Source organism: Zosterops lateralis, assembly GCF_965231275.1.
Source record: "Zosterops lateralis genome assembly, chromosome: 3".
In the NCBI taxonomy this organism is placed as follows: Eukaryota; Metazoa; Chordata; class Aves; order Passeriformes; family Zosteropidae; genus Zosterops; species Zosterops lateralis.
Window position 1 is genome coordinate 20,207,434 of NC_139764.1, and position 25,977 is coordinate 20,233,410.

General features: G+C 41.6%; 1 protein-coding gene across 3 annotated transcripts in view; it reads left to right on the plus strand.

Annotated features, from left to right (window-relative positions):
- The first annotated feature begins 5,749 nt into the window (after positions 1 to 5,749).
- Positions 5,750 to 25,977, plus strand: part of MARK1 (microtubule affinity regulating kinase 1) — a 57,219-nt gene continuing 36,991 nt past the window's right edge. For all 3 annotated transcript variants that reach the window (XR_014589504.1, XM_083856697.1, XM_083856698.1), the window contains exon 1: positions 5,750 to 5,826. Coding sequence is in view for 2 of the 3 variants with exons in the window: in XM_083856697.1 (XP_083712823.1) it covers positions 5,776 to 5,826 (51 nt within the window). In the remaining variant the exon portion in view is untranslated. The remainder of the gene's footprint in view (positions 5,827 to 25,977) is intronic.

A 25,977-nucleotide genomic window follows, 5' to 3' on the forward strand; every position in this document is an offset into this window, starting at 1 on the left:
TCATTTAAACAGGCCATTGTGGTTGAACTGTTAAAAAGTTCAGGAATGCCTGTGTCAGTTCTTTCCTTCCAACATTTTATTCTATCCTGTCATTTTGTCAATTAAGGCTATTCTGCCAGTTCAGTGCAGTCAGCAGAAAACAAAACAAGGCAACTGCTTTTTTTTGGGGGGTGGAGGAGGGGCTAGGGGAAAGATGGAAAAAGAAGTACTACATAACCCAAGTAATTTTAAGCCTCTAAAGTGGTAGAGTGACTCAATAAAAAAATGAAACCTAGTACACTCAACAAGGTACATTAACCAAATAAGGTATTAGAAAAATAAGTCCTAAATAAGTAAAAAAATACACAGAGAGATGTACACAGACATACTTAAATGCAGTCAGGACTTTAGCTCAAATCTTTTTTTCCCTGGTCACCTTAAAATGGGCAGAGGAAATACTTCAAACTGACCCCATGCTCCCTGAGGATTACATACAGTCTTTGCCACAGTTAGAGACCTTCCTTTTACAGAATCATTTTTCAGATCAACTCATAACAAATCCTCCAATTGTTTCTGGATCAAAAGCTGTTCTTCCTTAGATCAGAATATGTAATACTGCTGCAGGACAGCTCTGCACCTTTCTGCATCAAGGAGTGTTTGTTGTGCTACTGTAGAATACATCTTTGGAAAAATTAGATCCTGCCAGGGATAGCAGCTTCATTTAGCACAGAGTTTCTGTTTCCACAGAAACCACACCACTGAAGTCTGCAGAGGGCAGATGTGGAGTGGGAACATCTGTGACCACTTAGGTTAATTGCCTTTCCCAACTCTTCCCCCACTTCTGGTCTCTGGTGGCCCTCTGAAGATCAATGGCAGATCACCAGGCGTCTTGTTGCAGGCTTTCTGCCATCCTGCCCCATCTCCTGGGGTTATCTAAAGCTGGTTTTAAAACTGTATCCAGGGGGTCCCCAAGGACCCTCTGTCTCCTTTGTCCCTGGCTTTATATCTGCTCCTGGACAGACCATTTAGAGCCTCTGCTCCTCACATCTACAGCTTAGCAACAGCTCAGGAAGCTTCCCAGCTCAAATGTAGAGGTGCATTATGTTTTATGTGATAGCTCAGATACAACTGTGATAGGAATCATGAAGATTTAAATAGTGATTTTACTCTTTAACATGCTTTCATAACAAATAAATATTTCCAGAGAAAGGGAATACCGAGATATTGCATATGCATTACAGATACTTCCAACATACTACATTGTTTTCATTACTACTCTCTGATAATCTTTCCTAAGAATGTTAATATTTCCCAAAAAGTGAATAGCAAAAAAGATATTGTCAGTGCTGATGCATGAAAATGATTCAAGCCTTACCTCCTCTGCCAAGATACTAATCTAAATTCAAGCTACAAAGAAAAAAAGAGGAAAGAAAGAAAATGAAACTTTTTTTTTTAAACTAAGTTTGAAACCACCACTAAAAGCCACAACAGTTAAAAAATTCTGCAGCAGAAGAAAACAAGGGGTGAAATTCTCACAGTTGACATTGCCCCAGGTTCCATTCTGGTTCTACCTCAGTGCTTCAGTGGATTGCTACTTTCCTTTTGAAACTTGTCAGATGTGGGAAGAAGTTGGCTGTATGGCTGAAGAGACTGGGGGCATCAAAAGAAAGATATCAAAGCTGAAGGAAACAATCAAAACTAGCTATTTTTAGCTATGATTATTAAGAGACAGTGCAGAGATCTTTAACATGGTGGGACCAGTTTACAAGATCCTTCTGGTTTTTTAGGCTATCAGAGACATGCTCAGGGACAGAGCAACTGCCCTTGGAAGCTTCTTCAGACCATTGGCAAATCATATGTTTAGGAGGTAACTCTCTCTTCCCTGGAGTAGATTTTCTAATACCATTTTAGAGGCCTTGGGGATTTGCAAGAAATTTCTGCAACTATAAAGTTGTGCTGTGATTTTATTATCCTTCTCCCAGATGTCCAGGCTAATCAGTGACAAATGCTGCTTTTATTTACCGTTTTCATACGAAGTTCTTACATGGATATTCTTAGGACAGTTCTTTGTAATGGCATTGGAACAATAAAAACCTTCAGTTACCCAGAAAAAGTGAAGACACAAACTTAAAGACTAAATTTCAGTACAACTGACGTTGAGACAAATTCCAGCCTGTTAAATGTATTTAAGCATTTTGGGGAGGTTTTTTGCACATACATGATAGGAGTATTCCCAAAAGGTATGGCTTGCTATTAAAAAAACCCCCTCAGTTGTTTGCAGGTTTAAAGTATTAAGGCAAATTTTAAGTTACTTAACTTTCCACTAAGACTCTACTTCCTAATGATTCTTACAGCAAAATCAGAATCTTGATTGTAACTATTAACATATTTACCAAGTCTATACACATATTCGGAGTACATGTAATTTTTTCAGTGTCCCTCATGAAAGTAAACAATCCATAGAGCCCTCTACCTGTAGCTTGCAATGACCTCAGGACTACTTAATGCTATTTAAGCCTTATTGCATGCAGCTGGAGGTATTTTACTCTTTCATATTTGCCAGGTCTTTCATTTAGTTTTCCACACCACAGTAGATGTTCTGGTGTAATGAGAGGCAATAAAGAACATGATTTTGCTCTGTTTCGTTCACATCTCAGTGGTCACTTGTTCCCATGGTATTTCTGAACCTCCCACCCTTTTGCTGTTGAGAACTGAATTTGAAAATTGTGGGAAAAAGTTTCATTCAAGCCAGAGTCTGAAATCATTACTATTACAGTGGATGGGATGTGGGCCCTGGTAAGGTGGTAGAATATCCATGTTTTGAGAGCCGAAGCTGAAGCCACTCACTAAACACACACTGTTCCTGCTGGGCACCAAGCAGGACTTAATGCTACTTGAAGCAGCAATAACTTTTGGCATATTTTAGTTGCATGTCTCAGACAGTTTGAAGCTTTCTCCTTTCAGGCAATTTTTGTGCTCAGCCCACTGCCTTTCTTCTGCTTTGTCTCTTTGAGGAGTGACTGAGTTATGACAGCTTCTCTTCCATACAGCTCTTCTCAGTCATTGTCCCTGCATTTTCCCACCTGGGGGAAACATGAAGTCTGTAGTAATAACACAACAAAATTAAACAGAGCTATTAAATGAATGACTGACCTTGGTAATACGAAAGAAGATGATAATGGTGGATATCCCATGGCCAAAACAACTGCAAAGCAGATCTTCAGATAACAAGAATTATTACATTATTACACTTTTAATTTCTGATGAAATTTTCCTACAAAATACTGACCAAAGCTTATTCAAATTGTAAGACATGAAGGCTCTCTAAGCTTTGCCTGAGTTGATGGTGCCATTAAACACAAGTAGAAGACATTGGAGCTTACACTTCCTTCTTCTCTGACCACATGTGCATACACAAATCCACACCAGGATGGGTTTGCATCAGTGGGAGTTTTGACCAAGTAAGGATTGCAGAGTCAGGCCCCACACAGAGCCCTAGACACAGTCTTGTTCTTACTTGGGATAAAAGTGAGTGCATTTTGATGAGCTAAGCAACTAAACTGGGTTAATATCCAGTTTGTCGACAAACTTGTTTTGGCATGCCGGCTAGACCATGGCTGCTTACCTCACATAAACCCAATCTTGGATTATTTTGTTCCCAGTAAAACAAAGGACCCTAAAATTTCCTTTGCAGTTGGTAGTTCCAGCTATGTGAGGAGAGAGCTAGGAATTCACAAAAGCCCTCACCAGGGTTTGGGAGGCTTTGCTCTGAGGATGAGCTGAGAACCTCTAGCATTTCCTGACTGACAAATCATACATGCTCAGAGCAACAGGATGCTGAATGTGCAAACAGTGAGTGCAGTTACACTGCTCCTACAACATGGGGATGTTCTCTGCCTGTGCCTCCATCAGCTGTTTTCCCAAATATGTGGAAAACTCCATGGTAGGCTAAGCAGTGTTGAAGCTGGGGGTACTTCTTGAATGACACTAGAATTAATATAGCCAGTTTAATTAATATATTAAACATACACTACTGGTGTGTTTACCTATACACCCAGATGCATATATATATATATATATATATATGTTATTTATAAGTAATGTATAACAGTCAGTGCTCTTTCATGAGCACATAAGAGCTTCCTGAAGACAGATACACAACTCATGAAGTGCCTTCCCAAGTGTTTTCCTAAGGAAGGTTTTCCAGAACGAGGATTGTGTTTACAGAATTTATGAAGATGTTTACAGCCTCAGCTACACAAATCTGTCAAAATATTGCAATGGAAATTCAGACCCACTGTTTTGCTTCTGGTGCAGGAGAAGTTGGGGGGGTTCTTGCATTTTTTGCAGATTATTTTTAGAATTTGGTGAAGGGTTTGGCTGGTTTTCCAGCAAAAGCTGCTGTTGTGTAAACACTAGTAACTTCTCAAAGACGAAAATGTGTGCATGGTTCTAATTTTAAGCACATGAGGTCACTGGTTAAGTGTTCAAGGACTGTGAGCTGGTCGGACATGAGCGGAGGGATGCGCTGCACAGCCCTGTTGATCCCATTTCAGCTTCAAGTGGGTAAAGGAGGCCGGCGGGCTGGCTGAGGTGCACAAATAAACAGTTTGATTTACGCAGACGCTCTGATGCTGACACAGGGTTTTACAAACCTCCAAAGAATCCATGAATTGCAGACTTGAAGCTGCGTAAGAGGCAGATGGGCTGCCCCACTGCCCTTCCTCAGGCTCCTGGTCACCAGAGACAACTGAGAGCCCAGGAGGGACAGCTGCTGGCAGCCAACACCAGCGGCCCTATGGGCTCTGTCCCACCGCCCACACGCAGGGGGTTTGGGGCTCTCCAGGCCACTGACTGAGCGAGTCCCGCCGGCTTTCTCCGAGGCCTCTCCAGGCCGAGGGACACGCCCGGTCCCGCACACCTGCCCCGCTGAGGCACAGCCCAGCCCGGGCTGGAAGGGACCCAAGGGGAGCATCGAGTCCCGCTCCTGGCCCTGCACAGGACACTCCTGAAAATCACTATATGCCTGAAAGCGTTGTCCTAAAGCTTTCTGAACTCTCTCAGGCTGGTGCTGCCACCACTTCCCTGGGGAGTCTGTTCAGCGCCCAACCACCCCTAGTGACGAACCATTTCCTGATCTCCAACCCAAACCCCCTCTGACTGAGCTCCGGGCCATTCTCTCGGGTCCTGTCACTGGTCACCACAGAGCAGAGATCAGTTTTGCCTCTTGCTGACCAGGAGGCCCCGTTCCGCTTCAGTCCCGGTCCCCGCCCAGGCCGGGCCGTGACGGAGCCGCGGCCGCAGCGCCAGTGGCGCCACAGCAGCGCCCGCCCGCCCTCTCTCCTGCCCGCGTTTGCCGCGCCCGCCCGCACCGCCCGGCGCTTCCTGCGGCGGGCCCGGCGGGGCGGGGGCGGGCAGGGGGAGGAGGCGGAGGAGGAGGAGGAGAAGGAGGGGAGAAGCGGGGAGGGGAGCGAGGCGGAGTCGGTGCCGCCGCCGGATGCTGCGAGGAGGCGCCGCGGCCCCCCTGCGCTGCCGGTGGCTCACCTGAGCGGGCAGGAGGGCGGGGAAGGAGGAGGAGGAGCCGGCGGCCGAGCTGCGCGGAGCCCGGCGGCGGCGGCGAGGCGGGCGGAGGGGCAGTGGGGCGAGGCGATGGCGCCGGGCGCGTAGCGGGCAGGAGGCCCCGCGTCCCGCCGTGTGCGCCCGGCTGCCGGCGGGGGCGGCGGGCGGGCTCCGCCGAGGCCTAGGAGCGGCCTCTCCCCTCGGAGCGCCGGGCGCGGCGCCGCCGCGGCCCGCACCATGTCCACCCGCACGCCGCTGCCCACCGTCAACGAGCGGGACACGGAGAACGTGAGTGCCGCGCCGGGACCCCCCTCCCTGCCTGCCTCCTTCCGCCTCTCCCCGGTACCGAGCCGAGCGCCCCAGGGGCGGGCGGGCCGTGCCGTGCCGAGCCGAGCCGGGCCGGCTCCTCCGCCCGCCCGCGCCCCGAGCTCCTCCATGCGGCGCTGCCGGGGCGGGTCCGGCCCGCCGCGCTCCACGTCGCCCGGGCCTCCCGCGGGGAGCCCTCCCGCAGCCCCTTCCAGCGCTGCTGGGCCGGGCCGAGCTGCCCTTATATGTCCTCGGGCTGCGGGCGCGGGCCCCGGCGGCGAGAGGCCTGTACCCCGCGGGCCGCAGCCGGGGGCCCCGCCTTAGGGCGGCCCCGCACTCGGCACCCCCGCGCCCGCCCGGGGATGAGAGCCACTTGTGGGTGAATGACGGCCCGGCACTTGGCCTCGCCTCACCTTTGGGGCTCGGCGGTACTTGCTCTTTGTTCGGTTTGCACCTCCGAGACGGTCCCTGGTGTTGTTGTATTCCTTCCTCCGCTTTGCTTTGTGTTGTCTCCGAGAGAGGCTGTGGTCGTGTCCTTGATTCTCACCGAGTTCATTGTATCTTCCTTTGTGCTCTGTTTAAATATCTTTGCGGTCTCCTCTGCTCTGCCGGGACTCGATGGAGCGGGAGCACGGCGGTGTTCTCTGCTGTGGTGTCTTCCATAGAAAATAACCCGTCTTGGCTGTGATGGACAGCGTACCTGAGGAATGCTGGACCGTGTCTGGTCCTGTCCATCCGTGGTGATTATTTACATAGGTGGTAGTGTGGGAGGCGTGAAATTTTCTTCTTGGCTGAGGAAACCAGAGTTAAAAGCAGTATTGTTTGCAATTCGTATCCTTAATTACCTTTGGGAAGGTGGCAGAAGGAGGGGGGAAAGGAGGCATAGGAATTGTAACACATGCAGTTATACCCTCCTTCTGTTTGTGTGGAAATTGATTGGTAAGAAACGAGGGAAGATGGCCTAGAGGGCTGAAATGGGTTGAAGATGTTTGTTTGTATTGCACCAATGTATTCTATAGATGTCCTGGCTGGTAGCAGGAGCTCCTAAGGTTTGTTACCTACAAGCCCAAGCAGCAGTGCCTTCTGAATAGGATACTGACAGATACCAAAAGTGAACGTAAGAAGATGATTTGGAAGACAAAGGTAACAGAGGTAATACAGCTAGAAAAGTTAAAGCCTAGTTTGGTGAATTATTATAATGAGCTTTTAGTATAGTCACTCAGTAGAAGTTTAATTCATACAGCAATATCAGACTTATTAGCTAAAGCAAATAGATGTGTTTGGTCTCTCCTTAGTCTTCATGGACTGATGAGTTCTGTGTTGCTGTAAGAACAAAAGCAAGTCCTTGGGCTGAAAATTTTGATTTAATTAAATGATAAAGTCCATGTTTGTGTGATGCATGTTACTCATGAGTATCTATTTCAAATGTATTTAGGAATGTAGGTGAGAGATAGATGACAGGAAAGGATAAATATTTATGTATTTATCTGGTAGTACAGTCCACGAGGCTTGCAAAATTTACACAAGGCAAATGGAAATATTTTCAAATATCACCTTTTATGGAATGAAAACTTCAGAGTGTTGGTTGTTAATTTAGAAAATACTATGCTACTTGTGAGTGCTCAATTTTGACACCTAAGGAATAGTAAGTGTTATTTTTTTATTACTGTGGTTTCAGAGAGTGCATTGGGCATCTGAAACATCCAGGTTTGCTCAGGGTATCAGAATACTCAAATTTGCTTCTGAAAACCTTGGTGTAAGTCTGAAACCTTTTACTAATGAATACAATCTTCTAGCCAGATTAGCACCAAAGATCTGTGCAGTTGTAAGTTCCCCAGTCTGTACAGAATTACTTCAGTGCTGTCATTAGTGGCATCCACAGGATTTGGAGCAGAGACTTTGAGTTGTGCCTGTTGGGCAGCCTCAGGAGCAGCCCTTGCTCCCCGTGGTGTCTCTTACGTCAGACCTTTGGCTAAAGTGGCAAATGTAGGCTGGAGGAGGAGTAGGTGGTCTGTTGCTGACTTCCTGATCAGCAGCATTCCTTGATTTAAAATGGATTCTGTGAGGGTGAGGTGAGACTCTTAAATTACTTTTAATGCTCTTCCTTCTGCTAATAAACAGTGATGGGCGGGGAGCTGGTTTTGCTGGTGGCTCACAGTGGACAAAGTCGAGCTCACAAGCTCTGGGCAACCGAGGTGGTGAGAAGTTGTAACTAAAGGGGGATGTAATTGGAAAGAGTGAGGAATTAAGAGCCGGTTAACAAGTCCATCTTTGTAGTGCATACTTCCAGTTCTCCAGCCTGTATCTTAGCAAAGCTCCCCTGAGCAGCTAATGGTGATCTTCAGGAGAGGCTCTTTTCTCCCATCTGCTGTGCGGGGCCATCTCGCAGTGTTGCTCCATTGTGTGACTCCCAAGGGACAGACTGGAGCTCTGTATCCCGGAGAGAGCTGATTGATGCTTCTGAGGACAGCCCTGCCTGTGTGTCCAGCTGTGCTCTGCTCATGGGGTGAGGTTGTTGCACGAAATCATGGGGAGCTACCCTGCCAGCACCACCCCCTGTCTCTTGGCAGCTGCTTTTAGTGCTTTGAAATAGAAAATAAATACAATTTTAATGTGTGCTTTTCTCAGTGAGTGTGCAAGCATTTGTGTTATTATTTGAAAAAAGAAATTATAATATTGGCTATAGCACCTATTAGAAGAATATACATTCCTCGAGGAATTAGAGGAGTTCCTGATGGGATGGGTGAAAAACCTGCTTGTTACCATAAAGCCTTGTGCCTTTTGTCCCACAGTGCCCTTTGAAAATATTTTAGAAGGGATAAGATCAGGCAGCATATTACTTGATAAAATCTTATCAGAAAGCTGGAGTGAAAAGAACAGGAACCGGCAGCAAGGGACAGACAACAGGTGGAGGGAGCAGGGCCTGGGAAGCATCAGGGTGTGTGTAACTGATAGGTCTGTCCTGGGGAGCTTCACACTCTTTCTCTTTTCTTTGCCTTTTTCTATTCCTGACATCTCCCAGTGCTATGTTTAGCTTCCCTAGCTTATGTCCATAAATACTTTTCACTGGAAATGTTATTTCTTGTTCACGAAAGCTGTGTTTAAGGAAGCTAAGTAGGTTATGATTATCAAACACTTACTCTTACTAACAGTTTATTGGGAATCTTGGGGAAATTAATGGGTGGAGCAGTACTGTATTTTCATGTGTATTACTGGATTTCAAGTGAGGGGTAAGAGCAGTATTCAAAATAATCATTTCCTCGTGTTTTGATTTTGTACATGTAACTATTTACAGCCTCCTCTTGATACGTTTTTGGTAGGCTGTGACAGGTAGTGTATCACTGCATTCAAACAATTGCACTTGGGGTTAGTTTGGGTGAACTGAGCTTCCCATCTCTGCTGTTGCTGGGAGAAGAGAAGGACAGGAATCAAAAGCTTTGAGGTAGAGTATCTCTTCTGTTTTCATTGAGTTGGTATTAATTGAGGAAAGAGGAGTTTTTATGTTTTTCCCTTCATAATGTGTTGCCTTGTATTGTGTCATTAAATTGAGGAATGGTTTTTCTAAATTAAGGCAAAAGAAGAAATACATAAGTAATGTATTCTCTTAGTTGGTTTTGGGGAGCTCTGTGTAAGAAAAGACTCAGAGATTCAATAGTTGGCTCTATACTGTTTGCTGTATAGTACTTTTAGTAAAGTTAATGAGAATGCTGGAAGTAGTTTGCTTTTTCTGACATGAGGGCCTCTTAGTCTGGCATAAGAATATGTGTTTTTTTTGTCTATAAGTGTAATTTCATCTTTTGAAGGTATTACTATTATCTGTGGAGGCATTGCTGTTCTCGTGCTGTGGTCTCACCTATCTAGCTAAGTTTTAAGGTGTTCTTTCATTTTGTACTTTTCAAATACCTGAAAGTTGTTTAATTCTGCTGGCATGTTTACAGTGGAAGAAGGAACAAACAAGGCAGGAGTGCTGGATGATAACTCTGGCCGGAGCTGGGAAGGAATGTGGGAGTTGTGGTTTGTCTCACCTAGCCGGTGCTGTATGAGAATGATTGAGATGTCATGGCAAGGGAAGTTTCAAGAAGGATAAATGAGTTACCTATGGTCATGTGATTTGCTTCATTATCATACAAATAACGCTGACTTTGACACGCACACACGGGTTGGTGGGTGAGCTGTGGAGGGTGACATCTCAGCCAGCTCAGGTGGGTGTGGTTACCGGTGTCTTTCTGACAGGGCAGCCTAGGAGACAGCTGCATTTTAAGGAGGAAAGAAGTTGAACAGGGCAAGAGATAAGAGGATAGAATGAAGTGGTCAAGTTGAGATGATAATGATTATACCATGTTTAATTTCCTTTTTTTTCTCCTTCTGGGTTTGCTTTTGCACAATAAGAACACATGGTTTTGATTTGGACAGAGGGGGCGTGGGAGAAAGTATCTGACAAGAATTCTTTCCTTCAGTGCCTTAAGCAGAAGAATGGCCTAATTTCCAAACCTTATGGGTTCAAGAGTACAGCTGTATCTTTCTTATCCACAGGAGATGGACTTGAGCAAAGTGAAGAATGCCTGTGTTTTTTCCTTGCAAGTTTGTTTTCCTTGACCATAAATACACCATTAGGTTTTATGCTTGTTTGCATGGTAAGAAGAGGGTATGTGCTCCTAATCTTATTTTGAAGGTTTGTGTTTCCTCTATGCAAACTTTTGTTATTGTTTTACTTCACATCTGGAGTGAGCTCCTATGTTGTGGGGGAAAATGTGCTGAGCTAGAGCACTGTGCATGGAGAGAGCGAGGTTCATTTTGAAGTTATGGGACAGGTGATACACATATTTAGTTTCATTTTCTTTATGTAAAGAGGAATATTTTGGTACAAAGTACTGAAAATGTTCATGGTTCAGTGTTCTTTCTAGGCATCACAAGTGATGTACAGTGTTAAAGTTCAGAAAGAGTTAATGCAGTTTGCTTGTAGCACTTGTTTCATTTCATACTTCATGGGGGTTTGAGGTTCATAGGTAAACATAAAGTTGGATTGTTTGTGGTTGATGTTCTGAAAACTGTACTTACATGGTCAGTGGACTTAAACACTGAACTAGAACAAGGAGAATGTGTTCTAGGAAAACTGACCAGTGGGGTCCTTACAATTGTATATTTCTGATCCTATGGACTTACTGTTTCTATTGAGAGATTTATATATTTTTTATATCTCTGCACTTTAAATGTTTCAATCATCAGTAAAGGCAGGAATTTTTTCCCCATGACACCTGATTACATTTGCAAACTAATGTCTACTATAAATGTGTAAATTTTCTGCCATCACAATTGCTGTTTCTCAGCAGAGGAATCTTCTGCCAGCTTCTAACTGATATCAGTAGTTAAAACACAGAAAAAGCAGTTACTTAATTTTTAAGTGCAGATACTGGGATTTCTCTAAAATTATAAATCAGTGATTTGTAGTTGTGGAATTTTTCTTCTTCTCAGAATTTAGATAGACCTGACCTTAATATCTTAGTGATGCTTGAGAGAACTTTAAACAGTGTTTCAGAACAGATTCATTAAGAAATTATCCTGTAGGAAAGAGATGATTTTACAATTAATGTGGAGATAGAAAATTATAGTGCAACTGAAGCCTTAAGGCAGGTTTCTTAAAGCTTGGCCTACTCACATTGAGAGTTGAGGAAAACTTTTCATATGTCGCAATATCAGAGAGAAAGCATTTTATCACTTCTTTTTAGACTTTATCTTTTAGTATCTTCAGCCTGTCCTTTATTTTAAAATACATGTTTACAGTCTGTGCTGCCCTCCAGGTTAAACATACTACTTGTAAGCTGCTGCAGACAGTGACAAGTTTCAAATTCAGCTTATTTATGTTGTGGTCATGACACCATCTATTTTTTTGTTGTTGTTGGAAGCACAATACTTGCTTTTTGTGGTTGGATTTGTTGTGTTTTTTTAATCTTTCTGGAATTTCAGAATAGGCAAAAAAATTTGTTAGAATTTCACAATTTTTTTTCTGCGTCTTGATTCTTGAAAGTTTACTCTGCTCTAGATAGTGGTAAATTGGGAAGAAATGTTTTCCACAGTCGACTGTGAAAACAGTCATGAAAACAGGAAAGTTTCATCAAAACATTCACATTGTTCAGTGTAATGAATATAATGCAACTCAATCTGAGTTTTAATAAGAAGCTCCTTCTCCACATCAGCTACCAAGCCTGATTAATTGTTAGCATTTCTCTACTTCTTTCACATTGTCAATTAGCTTTTCTTTGGTGTGTTCTCTGCTCAGTGCTAAACCGAGCTTTAAATTGGGCCAGTTGTATTTCATGTAAGAATGAATCATCTTTGTTTTTCTGTGAATAACTTAGTAAAATAGCAAAATCAAAGGCTTGTTGAGATCTCAAGGTCAGTTTGAGACTTCATAGCTGTATGTGATGATTCAGCTTAGATTGTTTTGGTGAGCATCCTAGTGAATCTAAGGTTAAAAATTCCATGATGATAAGATGGCCCTTGTTTTTAAAGTACACTTCCCTGTGACTATTTCAACTTTTATTTCCTAAGTAGTGACCAAATATGCTGTGGCTATTGTGGGAAAATAGTTGAAGGCAAGAGCATTTGAAACTACACTCTGTGCTTGTCATAATCCTGCTTCTTTTTGACCTGAGATGGCAGTTGAAAAGAAAGGTTTTTTGGTTGGATTTGGTGGTGGTGTTTGGTTTGTTGGAGGTTTTTGTTGTTGGGTGTTTTTTTGTTGTTTGTTTGTTTGTTTGTTTGTTTTTTAGCATAAGCTCTTTTTTTGTATGCTTACAATGAAAACAGCAGCTTCTGCTGGGAGACATATGCTCACAGTTGTAGGGTGCTTGTACAGTTAAATTCAGCTGGGCTACAATTAGCCTTAAAAGCACTGAACCAGACATGCTCATGGAACACTTCCACAGCTTAGTGTCTAATGATGGATCAATAGCTGTACTTATGTGAAAACCACAAGTAAGGGTTTATTTGGCATCTCTTAGAGTGAAAGATCATTATGTTATTCTACAGTTCTTCATCTTATCAGGACAGCTGATGAACAGTCACTTCACATTGCTTAAATCCTTGTGGAAAGCAGGCTCTCATGCTGGAATGTGTGTGCTTGTGGGTTTTCAAGCTCTCCTGTTCTGCTGTTTATTGTATATGGTTTCAGGAAAAAGTAATTTTCCCTTTTTTATCTTGGTGTTCTGTGCTTGTGGAACACCTTAGATAGAGGCTGTGATGAGCTATGTCAAAATGAGAAGTGGTCTGCACTCCACTTGTTTGGTGGGCATGAATGTACCTTACAATTAAGATGACTTTTGTAAAGAACCCTTCATGGCTGTTCAAGATCTAAGTACCAAAGACTTCTGTCCCTTTGTGTGCAAACTATTTCAGTTAGAAATGTTTTATAAAAGTGTATGATTGTTATAGAGACCTAAATATAAAATACAGCAGCACAATGTGTGTTGAAGAAAAGGATTCTTTTTCTTCACACTTGGTTTCTTCAAAAGCCTGACAGTATCTCAGAAAGAAGACTCTTGGTTACAGCAAGCTTTAGCCAGAGTAATTGTTTATATTGCAAAGATGTATACCCAATCTAAGAGAGCATTGAATCACCACACACTGGTACGTGTGTTCACAGCCATCGTGATTTCTGAGGTGAGGGTTGTTACATGTAATGGAGTTTTATTGAGGTCACAGCGAATCAGGTTTGTGTCTTCAGATCAGCCTCTGCCTTGCTCACTGTGACCCTACTGATGAGCTGGGAAGAAGCAGAATAAATATCCTGGCTTTTGTTTAAACATCTGTAGAATTCACAAAAGTAGCAGAATGTTAATCAAAGCAGAGAGTGATGTCCAAACTTAATATGTATTCCAAGTGGTCAAACATGAGGAGTTTCACCCAGAATTGCAGAACTCTATTTTCAACACAGACAGTTGTGATATTTTGAATAATAAGAAAGAACTTTACTTCACCTCTAATGAAAGCACTTGTGTAGTACATCAGTGTTCATGTAGCTGAACATACAGAGTTACTGGATAGCCCATGGCAGTCTTTTGCAAAAGCAGATAATGATAATATTACTGGTGACAAAATCTAATTGCTTCTGTATTATAAAGTAAAGTAGTGCATGATAACTTTTAAAATCTCAAGCAGACGCAGAATTAGGCAAGGTTGTTAGAGAGCAGCAATATCTTTCATTAGACAGATGTGGTTGAAGAAAATAGATGAGATTTGGATAAGTAGCAGGGCTTGCTGGAAAGGCTCTTGCCTAAGGTGAGGCTGGTGGTAAAACCTGTAGTGCCTGTGCTGTGCTCCTGTGGGAGGGCCCACACCTCACTGCTGGTGCAGTGAAACGCACACCTCCTTGTAAGCAGAGGCTCAGCCACTGGGGTAGAGTGCTATTTTAAGGTCTCCTGGAAGGATTCCTCCCTTCCCCACTGTTGCTTCTTGTCTTTTTCATCTTAACCCAGTGCTCAAGAAGAAAGTAATAGGAAAAATAAAGTAAAACATCTTGTATTTGTCTTCAAGCAGTCCTTTTCTTTTTTTTTTTTTTTTTTTTTTTTTTTAGAAGGGAAAAGGCCATTTATTTGTAATCATAAGGTTGTCACGTAGGTAATTTCTCTTATTTAGTCCCTCAAAAATTTGACCAATTTAATTTTAAGCATGGTGTTAGTCCATAACCTGCCATCACATCAGCTTTATCCTTACATATCCAACATCCATCTTTCTGTGATTTCAGTCGACTCTGTTGATTAATTTGCTGGTCATTAAACCCCTGCAATTTGCTATAATCTCACATTCTGGCCCCCCTGCCCCCCTTGTTTTCTCCCCCATTTTGCTTACTAACGTGCTTTTGTGCTGGAGCTTGGCGTGCTCATTGCCAGCTTCCTTATGCTTCTCACTCTTTCTGGGACCTTTTCCAGTTTTGCTCATTTAATGACATAAGCAAACCCAATACAAAGCTTTATAAAAGCCATGTAGTTGCAACTCCTGTTTATCCTTCAAGTAATACCCTTCTGTATGAATCCCAAGGAGCATTTTAATGTGGGAATAATCTGAATTGTAAAGCTGAAGGGAGGGGAAAAAATTGTTTGCTGTGGGTGGGCTGGGAAGACCTGTTTCTGTGTTGGGGGCTCTTTCAAATATTAGTAAAAATGATTATTACTACTTGAAATATTCATCAGTTAGACCATATTTTCCTCATTCTACCTTTCCTTTCCTCCACCCTGGTAAAGTTACTGGGCTTTCTTCTCTCAGATAACAGCAGAGACTGACCAAAGCTTCATAGTGATTACTTAGACAGGACATAAAATTTTATCATGTTCTCTTAAGGATCTTTTCCATACACTCAGACGCATGAGGAATTTAATGGGTGAGTTGCAGAGCTGGAGAAGGGGAGAGCAGGGTGTACTGCAGGCTGTGTAGCAGCAGTGTAAATTACTTGTGCTTAAACAGTAAATATCTGAAATTCCTTTTGCGAGTGCATGCTTGGCTTCAGTCATATGTAAGTATCTTTCTACTTCTTAGATGTTTGTCTTCACTTAAAATAAGTAGAAGCATAGCTCAGAAATTCAGAGAATCTTATGTGTTAAGGGGAGTCTTGTTTTTGCCATGGAAATTACCTGAGTCTGTGAAATGCTACGTTGAGTTCTTAGAGAGGATATGGTTGTTTTCCACAAATGGATTACATGTGTAATGTATTTACTCATATCTCGTTCCAGATAATATTATTGATTTGAGGTAATATAATTCTTTAAAGCATTTGGGGTTTTATTTAGTAATTTTTTTTTCCAACAGTAATCTAATTTTCTTCCCCCTGCCATTATAGTAAGGACAATCTACTGGTGGTTACAAAAAAAAAAATAAATTCAAAGAATGTCTTTACTTGTTGGAGGACTAAAATGGTATTTTTTTCCTCAAGATCAGACTTTTTCCTTAAGATCAGACTCCCAAAGGAATAGCATTTTTAATCATTCAATACAATGAAATGGATACAGAAAATATTAATAATATTGTTCTGAGTAATCTTTAATAGACATACCTATGTATAATAGCTTTTCAAATTTGTTTTTCTTAATTTGATATTAAATGAAAAAACACTGGCTGCTATTTAGACTTCTTTCTTCCAGTGATAGACATAAGATGCACATGAACAAAGAAAATTTATGAAAGCCCTGCACAGTGTAACTCTTGCTCCATCTACTGCAGAGTCCAGTGAAATCTTATCCTCAAACCTGGTATGAGCAATGAGGGTAGAGCTAATATAGATGCTGGAATTAGTCAGTGGAAGACATAATTATTATCAGAGAATGTATGCCTCCAGTAGTGTTTGTAGTCAGCCTGAGGGAAATCTAATCCCACAGCCTGTGCAAAGTAGACTGATAAAATTGCATTTAAAGGTCCTTTTTAAAAAAGCTATTCTTGCTCATCCAGTGATAGCAGAAGTATAGTGCTCATATAAAAGTCAAGTTTGATGTTTTGTAAGCGCTACAAGGTAACATATTATTATTACTGCTGCTGTTATTATTAGTTTTTTGTGTGACTTTTTGTAAAACTGTGTTTTGGTATTGTGTACAAGCTTCTTCCCTGTTACTCATTAAATTAATTTCCTAGTGGTATGTACCATTACATTTCAATAGAATTATTTTCAAGTGAGAGATGTCAAGCCTTCTGGAGTGGTGTAGAAGAGACAGAGTGGACTCCTCTATCCATCTGTTTGTTTTCATAACCTTCACAAAATAATTACTAACCTGAAGAAGCTGAATTAAATACAGCCCTTGAGTATTAGAGTGGAGTTCCAATCAAGTGAAGTGTTAATGGTGCATCGGCCGTTTTCCTCATATTATCTTGATTTAATTGAAGATTAAACTTGGTGAGTGACATAGGAAAAGAAGAAAGCAGACTGGGGGACTGCCAAGTTTATTGCCTGGTAGAGCAGTTATGTGTTGGAGTTAAGTGTACCTTCAGATGGCTTCCTACCCTTTCTCCAATACTATTCCCGATTTCAGGTCACCTGTTGAATCATAGGAAGGCAGTAGAAAATGAATAGATTTTTTTTAACTGTTTGATGAAAAGAGAAAAATATTTAACACAATAGTTGTCATCACCAGAGGTTGGGAGCATTCTGGTTAGTTTGGCTAAATTAAGGGGAAAAAAATAGAGTTCCCAGCGAGCATGTGATAATTGCAAGGGATTGCAATGGTGTATGAAGGGATAGGTGATCATCTCTTCTACGGTGCTGTGGCTTTCCTCACCTGTTAGGAGGCAAAGAGCATTTTTTCCCACTGTGGATGGGAGAAGGACCCTTGGCACATTGGTGGTAGAAGAGAGAACAAAACATTGCTGGCAGCTCATCCTAAGACTTGGAAAAATTCAGTTGTGTCCACTTGTAATCTGCTTAGGGATGACTTCCTTTAAAGTTTAGGGACAAATTCCCAGTTTGCAGTATGGAGGTTGGTATAATCCCTGTCACCTGTGACATTGCCCTCAGATCCCATTACTTCCTCTGCTTTTATGACTTTCCTTTCCTTGAGACTGAATCAAATTAATTCCAGTTTTAATATGAGACAGCATTCAGTAAGGCACTTCAGCTGGGGATTTCCAGGCATGCTGCTCTAGTATTATCCAAACTGTTTTGATGTCCAACTCAGGACAGAATCAAGAGTTGCTCCTACTAATGGTGGGCTGGAGGCTGCTGTTGCTGCTACTGGTTATTTGATATGTCTCACCATCTAGATAAAGAATTCTGAAATGCCCAGTTTTCACAGCCTGCAGGCTGGGCTGCTGTGTAAAGCCCAAAGCTGGGGGGATCTGGGATTCCTCACTCGCAGATTGTCAAGGACTCTAGAGAAGGTCATACATTTTTTTTCTTACTGTTGGATTGGCTGCTTGTTTTAAGGCCTTTATTAATTTTGAATACATACTTACATACAAATTTGTTCAAACCTCTAATCACAGATTATCTGGCTTGTTTTATTAAGATTTACCTATATGTGTATATATATGTGTCCATTATTTCTTCCACATTTTCCTAACTTGTTATTTTAATGGTCTGGGTCAATGCAATATCTGCTGGTCTTAATACTTTCTTTGCATCCTGTGATTTTTCTTTCACTTCCTTAGCCGAATTGTTATGTGGTCTATTAAATTTGTTTTGTTCATTCTTGTGCTTGGTTTTTACATCTCAGTTAGGTGTGATTTCTGTCCATGGTTTGAATTCAGCACGTTGACATCAGTCTGCTGTATATGTGTGGTTCTTGGTATTCATTATCTATTGTATCACTGTATCTTACAGCTTAAAACAGCTAAAGAAATGTATATAGCTCATTTTCTAGCTATATTGCATACTTTGCAAAATCTTTGAGGAATATTGCTGCTGTTTGCTTTTTTTTTCTAGTTGCATGCATTTCTGCTTCCTAGTTGCATGTATTTCTACATTGCATACTCCATAGTTTGTGATCATGAATAATTGAAGCCCAAAGGTTAGAACAGGGTGGTTGCGTGAGTTTAGGAGCAAGGGCTCTGTAGATATTGTAGTCTGAGCTCTGTGAAAAACACACTTTGATCATAAGATAGGAGCTGGTCCAAGGGCCAGACGCTGTTTGGACAGCTCAAAGTTAAGCATAAATCTGTGCAAGCCTGGGAATATATTTGCTAAGTTGAAATGTGGTATAGCATTATCCAGATAAAGGTAAATAATTACTACAGCTCAACTGAGGACATTTTATTTGATCTGTTAATTAACACTTACGTGAAGAACAAGGTAGAGAGCACTCAGCAGAAGACTCTCTTCATTTTGCTGTTTTGTTTGAGTTCACCATGTCCCAGCCAGTTGACTTGGATACATTGTCATAATCTTGCTCTCTTTACATAATCTTGTAAAGCATAGTTAGTGTTCTGAAAGCATAAATTCAGTGGTGTCCTTATAAATTTATCTGCATCTCCCACCATCAGGTCGTGCTCTGCTGGCCTGTTCTCAGGAGACAAAACTCTGGTAACTGAATGCTGCTTGAGTGCAGGCTTGTTGGTAGAAATGTCCATGCCAGCTAAGGTGCTTCCTCCTCTTAGGAAGGTGTTCTGGTTTTCCTGTGTGAAAGTATCTGTTACTCCTCAGAGTCAACCTCATGCTTACAAAAAAAACATATGTCTGCAGAATGCTGGGTGTGATGAAATTCTGGTTTAAATATGAGAAACATGTTGTTGATAGATGAAGTCCATCCAGCCCTCTGCAGCTCTGTCCTCTGAGGCAAGGCTTGTTACTGACACCAGAAATCCTTGGCTGCAGAGTGGTGGACCAGCACATATTATAAAGCCTTGAAGGTGGAGAAACTGAATTGGTATGTTCTAGTGCAAGAGCCATGAAAGTGCTCTTCAGGTCAGGAAGGATTCCCTGTCCCTCCCTTAAAGGCTCTGTGGAAGGGCTTGAGACAGGCCTTGTTAATCTGCTGTAGTTTCATGCTTTCTGTTCCTCTCTTCTGTCTAGGCATCAAGTTAATTTTGATAATTACTTCTAGTTACATTTATTTTGTATGTACTGTGTTGTATGAAGGGAATTGTTAAGATGAGTGTCTGTACTCTTTTAGATTAGACTTCCAGGATCCCTAAAAGGAGCATGTCAAGAGAATATGGGAAAATCGTGCTGAACATTGGGTAACGGCATTTGAAACAGAGCCTGATGTGGTCCTCAAACATTACAGAGTCCTGCATTCCCCAAGACAGTTTCTTTTCTAGGACATGTGTACATCAATTAGTATGTACTGCTATCGGGTTGGATATTCTAATTGGTCATCTCATCACTTTTTAGAAGCTGGCTTTCCTTCAGAAAGTTAATAAGACCTTGAGGTAAAATAGTCTTCAAAATGAGATGGTGATCTGTCTTGACGAATTTGTCATTGGATCCACTGGATGAATCCAGTAATGGGAATATAAAGACTTCAGAAATACTGTCCAGCTTTCTGGAGGAGGAACTTTATCTTTTGTGTAGCAAAGTGTTGTCATCCCTATGTCATCCCTAAAGAGGAGCTTCTTAAGCTCACATTGTGTGCTCTTCTGAGGGTAAACAACACGAGCAAGCAAGCCTGTTTACTTGTTTGTGGGATTGTTTTTGTTGGTTTTGGTTCTTTTCTGAGTCCTTGTGTGTTTTTACCTTGTTGTGGAATGGGAATAAGTATCTCCTAGCTAAAGTTTCACTACTGGTGTCAATTTGCCTTTGGATTATCAAGAAAAGTAGTGTGATCAATTTTCTTTTCCATGTTGTTCCCGTCCTGATAGCGCAGTTCCACGAGAGTTTAACATAGAGCTGGTGTGATCTCATCTTCCCAGTGCTGGGTGTTGCCTTTTGTCCTTGTGCCTGTGCTGCTGCTGGGGAGGTGTCAGGGGCTGCCGGTGCTCAGGGAGCTGGAGGTGACCCTGGCAGCAGAGTTGCAAGTGTTTGTCTGTTTGGCTGCCTGTGCCGTCTGTCTGTCTGTCCTGCTGTCCCAGCAGTAGTGGGGTTGTAGGTGTGTGTGTGTGGGCACGGGAGCAGTGCTGGATCAGCTTCAGCAGCCATCGTGCCACATGGGAACTCATCCAGAGCTGTTGTAGGAATGCAGTGGATAAGGAAAAAATGCCCTTTCAACAACTTTGAGTGGAAGAACTTTGAGTTGCAATTCAGAGCCTGGTCCCAATTAGCTGCTGTGTTCTTTCCTTCTGTAGGAAAACCTCAGCTGGCCTAGAAGGTGGTTGTTTGATCCTGAGTGTCAGACATGCTTCACACTCTAATCTGGTCGCTCTTTTGTGAGTAAACCTTGCCTCCTGCTGCTGTTTTCCTCGTCTGGAGGCCAGCCTCAGGTTTCAGAATTGCAGTCCTTAGATTGTAGAAACAAGCCTTTCCCCTCAGTTCTGAAGTTTGATATTAAAGAGTTTTCTATTTCTTGAGCCTTGCAAATGCTCGAGAAGCTCCATATGCTTGACATGATCCTGAACTGTAAGTTGTTTCATGTCTCCCTTCTGCCTTTCATCAGGCCGATTGAAAAATGACCTGGCTGCATCATTTATAAGTGCAATGAAAACTCCTGCCAGTTTCCTTTGCCAGAAGTTTTGCTTTCTGGGTGTGTTCCTGTTCTTGTTTGGTTGGTTCAATTAACAACCAACATTTGCATTTAGTTTTCTTTTTGTTTCACAGGGGATTTTTGAGCAAACTGTTGGTGCTGTGGCATTCAGAATCAGTGGTGCCCTGCAGCTGCCTGTGCCTCCAAGTGCTGGCAGGATGTCCTGGGAGAGATGGGAATGTTCACTGGGAGGTCTGTGCTGGCAGGTTTGAAGATCTCATGAAATAAGTCAAAAAAGACTGGTGAGGTTAAACTGTTCACCTCCTGAGGAAAGAGCAATGGCTGGCATTGTCTGTGAAGGGCTGTGTTTAGATGTGTCCAGGAGGCTGCAGGAATAGTCTTATTCCTTCCTTCACTCTCCCATAAGCGCTTTCCTTCAAAAGAATAGTTTTGTGTTAGGTTTCATGTGTGAGAGACATTTGACATTTGATTTTGACAAGATAAATGTTTTACTCTTTTGCTTTATAGGGCTGATGGTAGTTTCTAGTACTGTACCAAATGACAAAAATGAGTACACAAGAAGATTTTACGAAAACTTTCCTTTTTTTCTCCATCATGTTGGTTCCACCTGTGGTTTACAGCTTTTAGCTGGCTTGTCTCAGTTTTCATGGGGCTACAGGGAGGGTTCAGTTTTGTCCTAGCAATTAATGGAGATGATATGGGCTGGCTGTCCTGAATTAGCCCTGGAAAATCTTGTTTGTGTGTTTGGGATGAGTCAGGAAGGAAGGTGCCAGGTTGAAATAACTGTGCCAATTCTGAGTGAAATGGAACAAAGGCAGGAAGGTCCTGTTCTGCTGCACCTGCACGCCTGGCCAGGCCCAGGGAGAGGAGGAAACATGTTAGCTGAGTTCAGGTTACAAGACCTGATTTCATGCTACGGAGGTATTTGTTTTTCTGAAATGCTTTGGCTGTCATCTTGAGGGTGGACCAGCACATTTTTAAGGTTTTTTTTCATCCATCAAATAAAAAGGATCTGAAATTCCATGTGATAATGAACTCCACCCTTCCACATGACGTTACTGCAGTGTTTAAAAAAAAAAGGGAATGAGCAAACTGTATCATGCACAGGATTAATACAAGTTGGTGTAACCATATGAAAATTAGGATTATTCTAAAGATCCTTTAGATGAACTTCTGAAACTTATTATATGTGTCTAGTTCTTCACTGATAGATCATGGGATGTTTTCTTTCCTAGATTGCCTCAAGTATGGAGCTGTAAACATTGCATCCTGTGTAGCTTGAGATGAGAAAAACAATTCTGTCTCAAAGTTAGCAAATTTATTTCTGTATGTCTCACATAGATCTGCATATGTTGAGCACTTAAAAGACAAACAAAACCATAAATAAAACAAACAAAAAACCCAGCAAAACTTCCATGGGCTTAGATCCCATAGTAACAAACACAGATTAAGATTTACTTAATTCTCAGCATAAATTTACTGTCACCTCTGTACATCTGCTTTCAGAAACGCAGCACTTATTTGTCTGTTGGCATTGGGGAATTTTATTTCACCTTGTAGTAGAAATGTTTTCCTGTTACCACTGAAGTTGTCTCCATGAGATAGACACAATATTACAACTGGGAAGAAAAGGGAAGAGATGCAAAAATAAAAAGAGGAAGTTATTTTGTTTAGTATCTCTTGGTGCTGTATAGTTTGGAGGGTTTTAAGAAGTTTTAAATTGCTTTTCAGAGTTGCAGTGTCAGTTAATGAAATCTTCGTGTATGCTTGACTCAGACCAGCTTTATTCAAATTGTATCTTATAGCTGGTAGATTCAAGCTATCCTAAAGGATGATGTCTGGCATTTTTACATATTATGTAAGTGATCTAAAGAGAAGGATGCACATGCACGTGTTTGATTGTTTTGTTGTTGCACTTTCAGAAAGTGCATAAGCAGGCACAGGAAATGGGTACATTCTACATTTTGTCACAGCTTTGTCTGATTCTCTTCTTTGTCTGTCATGCACTGAACTTGGTATCTGATTTAAAAACTGTAACTACTTCTTTCCTCACTCTGTTGTTGTTGCTTTGGTTTTTCTGAGCTTAGTCCTGCATATTATCCTCTCTTTCAGGAGGGAAAGGTTGGTTGCTTTGGATTTTGGTGGTTTTTTAATAGCAAAGCTTCTATGATGCATTCACAATCTGATGTGCATGTAGTTGTTCTTAAGAAATTATGAAGGAAATCATGTGTACATACATTGTCTTTTAAATTGCCCCTTCCAAAACACTTCTTGACATGTCTGAGAGGGAAAATTAGATAGTGCTCTAGTAGAGCAGAGGTGCTTTAGGAATTGTAGTATGATATGATAGATACATGTGGCAGGAGTAAGGTGCAGTTTTGAGCAGATGTGAGGCTTACCTGGGAGAGGAGGGAATCCCCTTCTTTTGCCTCTAACTGGGGGATCAGGTACTATCACTGTGTGCAGTTTGTATCATACCTGTGCCACCTGGATGCTCTTGACACGACGCAGAACAATCTCATCTGAACATTTCTGATAGTTTCTACTTTGAGGTTTACCAAGAACTTTCAAAAAATTGGACTCTTTCAGTTTAGTTTGACTGTTGCTTCAGCAAAAATTTTGCTTGAGGTGGTTTGCTAGAAGCTCCTGTGTCCTAAGGAGTAGTGACAGACAGCAACGTGACAGCAGGTGGACATCCAGGACTGTATTTCACATCTCTGTCCCCTTTCCTTTCCTGGCATTGTATTTTAAGAAACATCTAATTTTATGTGTTTATTTCTAGAGATTTTATTTTATACTGACATGAACTGAGTATATCAGGAGTCATGTTTACAGTGTGCTAGTAAAGGAGTGTTTCCCACTACATTTTACATATATTAAGAGCAAAGCTGTTGCAGATTGGAGCTATTTAGAAGACTGTCTTCTCAGCCCTTCAGATTCCCTCTGTCTGGGCCAGCTATTTTGAAAAATATTTGCAAAATATGACAGCTGTTACAAATGCTCATGTGTATGGCACATGCTTGGAAATAGTAGGAGTTATGAATATAAAAATTTGGCTGCAAGATACTTATGTCCAGGACAGGATAGAAAATACTGAGAGAGAAAAGTGTGATGACTTGCCTTTTCTAGAACTGCATGTGCAGACTTTGCTTCCATGGGCTGAGTCTACCAAGGAATTTACCTTGTGATAAATGAAGATGGGGAAAATTCAGGACTAAGAGGTTTGTTTAATCAAGCGAGGTGTGTTTGTAGGCAGATTCATGTGTGGAAATTACCCTCTTACTATGAAGGACTATAGAGGCCTTCAGTGTTTTTTGATTGAGAAAGGCTGGATTAGTGACTAGAACGGTTTGGGGGGATTTTTAAGACCAAGCTGTAGCAGCAGTTAATACAGGTGATGTTGTAAATTTGATTGCAGTGTATAATCCCTGAGGGTGCTACTCCAGTGGCTGGTAAGTGGCTAAAGAATGCTGAATATGTGAAGCAGTGAAACCCACACGTTGTACCTACTTGGTGGGGTTAGTTTTTCTGTGCTTTCTTAAGGATGATGTGTCTGGGCATCGGGTCATCTTGCTTTGGCAAAGTTAGCTTGGGTAAACAAAGAAAATGATAGCTTTGAGAAGCAACGGGTCAGGTTAACTCTTGTGGTCTTACTGCCCTTGCCTTTCTGTAACAAGCCTGGTGGAACGTGTCAGAAACAGACTTGGTATGGAGCAGTAAGTGTTAATCGAGCTCTCTTCTGTTACAATTTAAAATTGAATGCTAGAAATACTTAGAGATTCCTGAAAAGGTGGATTTTGTTTTGCACAAGTTACTTTCTTATTTTAAAATACTTGACTAATGTGAAAAATACCCGAATGCTCTAATGAACTGTTTCAGCTCTAAACTTGTTACTGCTTTACCCTATTTTCATTTAAAATTGCATTTTAAGAAACATCTAATTTTGTGTTTATTTCTACAGACTTTATTTTACACTGACATAAATAGAATATATTGAGTCATGTTTATGATGTATTAGTAAGGTTGTGTTTCCCACTACATTTATATATCTAATCAGGGTATCTAGTGAAATAACAGAATCTCTAATTAAAATCCTGTGTGGGAAATGCAGCTTGTTGGCTGGAATTGTTTTTAGAGGACAGTCAACTTCAAGGAGAGTATTGGTTTTTACAGTCCCCTTGTTTTCAGCACCCTGAAAAATTTCTCAGAATTTAGAGATTGTTCTACTGAAATGGCATTTTAAATAGCCACATAGTAGCGGATGCATAATGAATAAACGTATTGTAATGGACCAGAAGGATCTAAAAACTATGTAGCCTTTCCTTCTAGACAGTGTGGATGTTACATACTTGCGTGAAATTCAGCTTGAATATTCTTTGAAAATAATCTCTGAGATACTGTTATTTGACCTTGATTTTCATTTTTTTCCAACTTCTTAATCTTTTGTTTCAATTTCACTGAATGTTGATTTCTAGGAGTTGATAAGTTTCTACTTTAAATTCCTCTTTACCTTCCAACAATAGCAAGCTGTTTATGTGTAGAAAAGAGGCCTAGTGCAAGAACAGTTTGAATTTCATTCAGTGCTGTTCAAATTCAGAAATTGTATATATTTATTTATGTGTGGCTTACAGACTAGGAAATTTGACCTTCTTTATGCATGTTTTCTGTCATCCTTGGGCATAGCTGGAGAAAATGGTTTACTCTGAAGATAATCTGTTTGAGAAGGAATAATTATGTACCATCCAGAGTGGCTTAGTTTTTCTGTCACAAAAAGACCAAAATCCAGAATCATCATGCCCATGAACCTTGTTACTTTTTTTTCCTCTTCAGGTTTTGTACTGTTACACTGTAATATTGATTAAACAATACTTTCCCTCTTCAATCTGCATTGAAATTATCTATGCTGTGAGGGCATCTTCCTCTTTGCCCATGGCATTGATTGAGTCTATCCAACTGTTTCTCTAAGGGATCCCTTCAGGATCTGCTGGGAGTAGGCTAATCCTGTGAGGCATGTGAAATTGGCCACTGATATTAGGATTGCCAATGCTTCTGGTGGGCATTGTGTCTCCTGTAGTGAAGC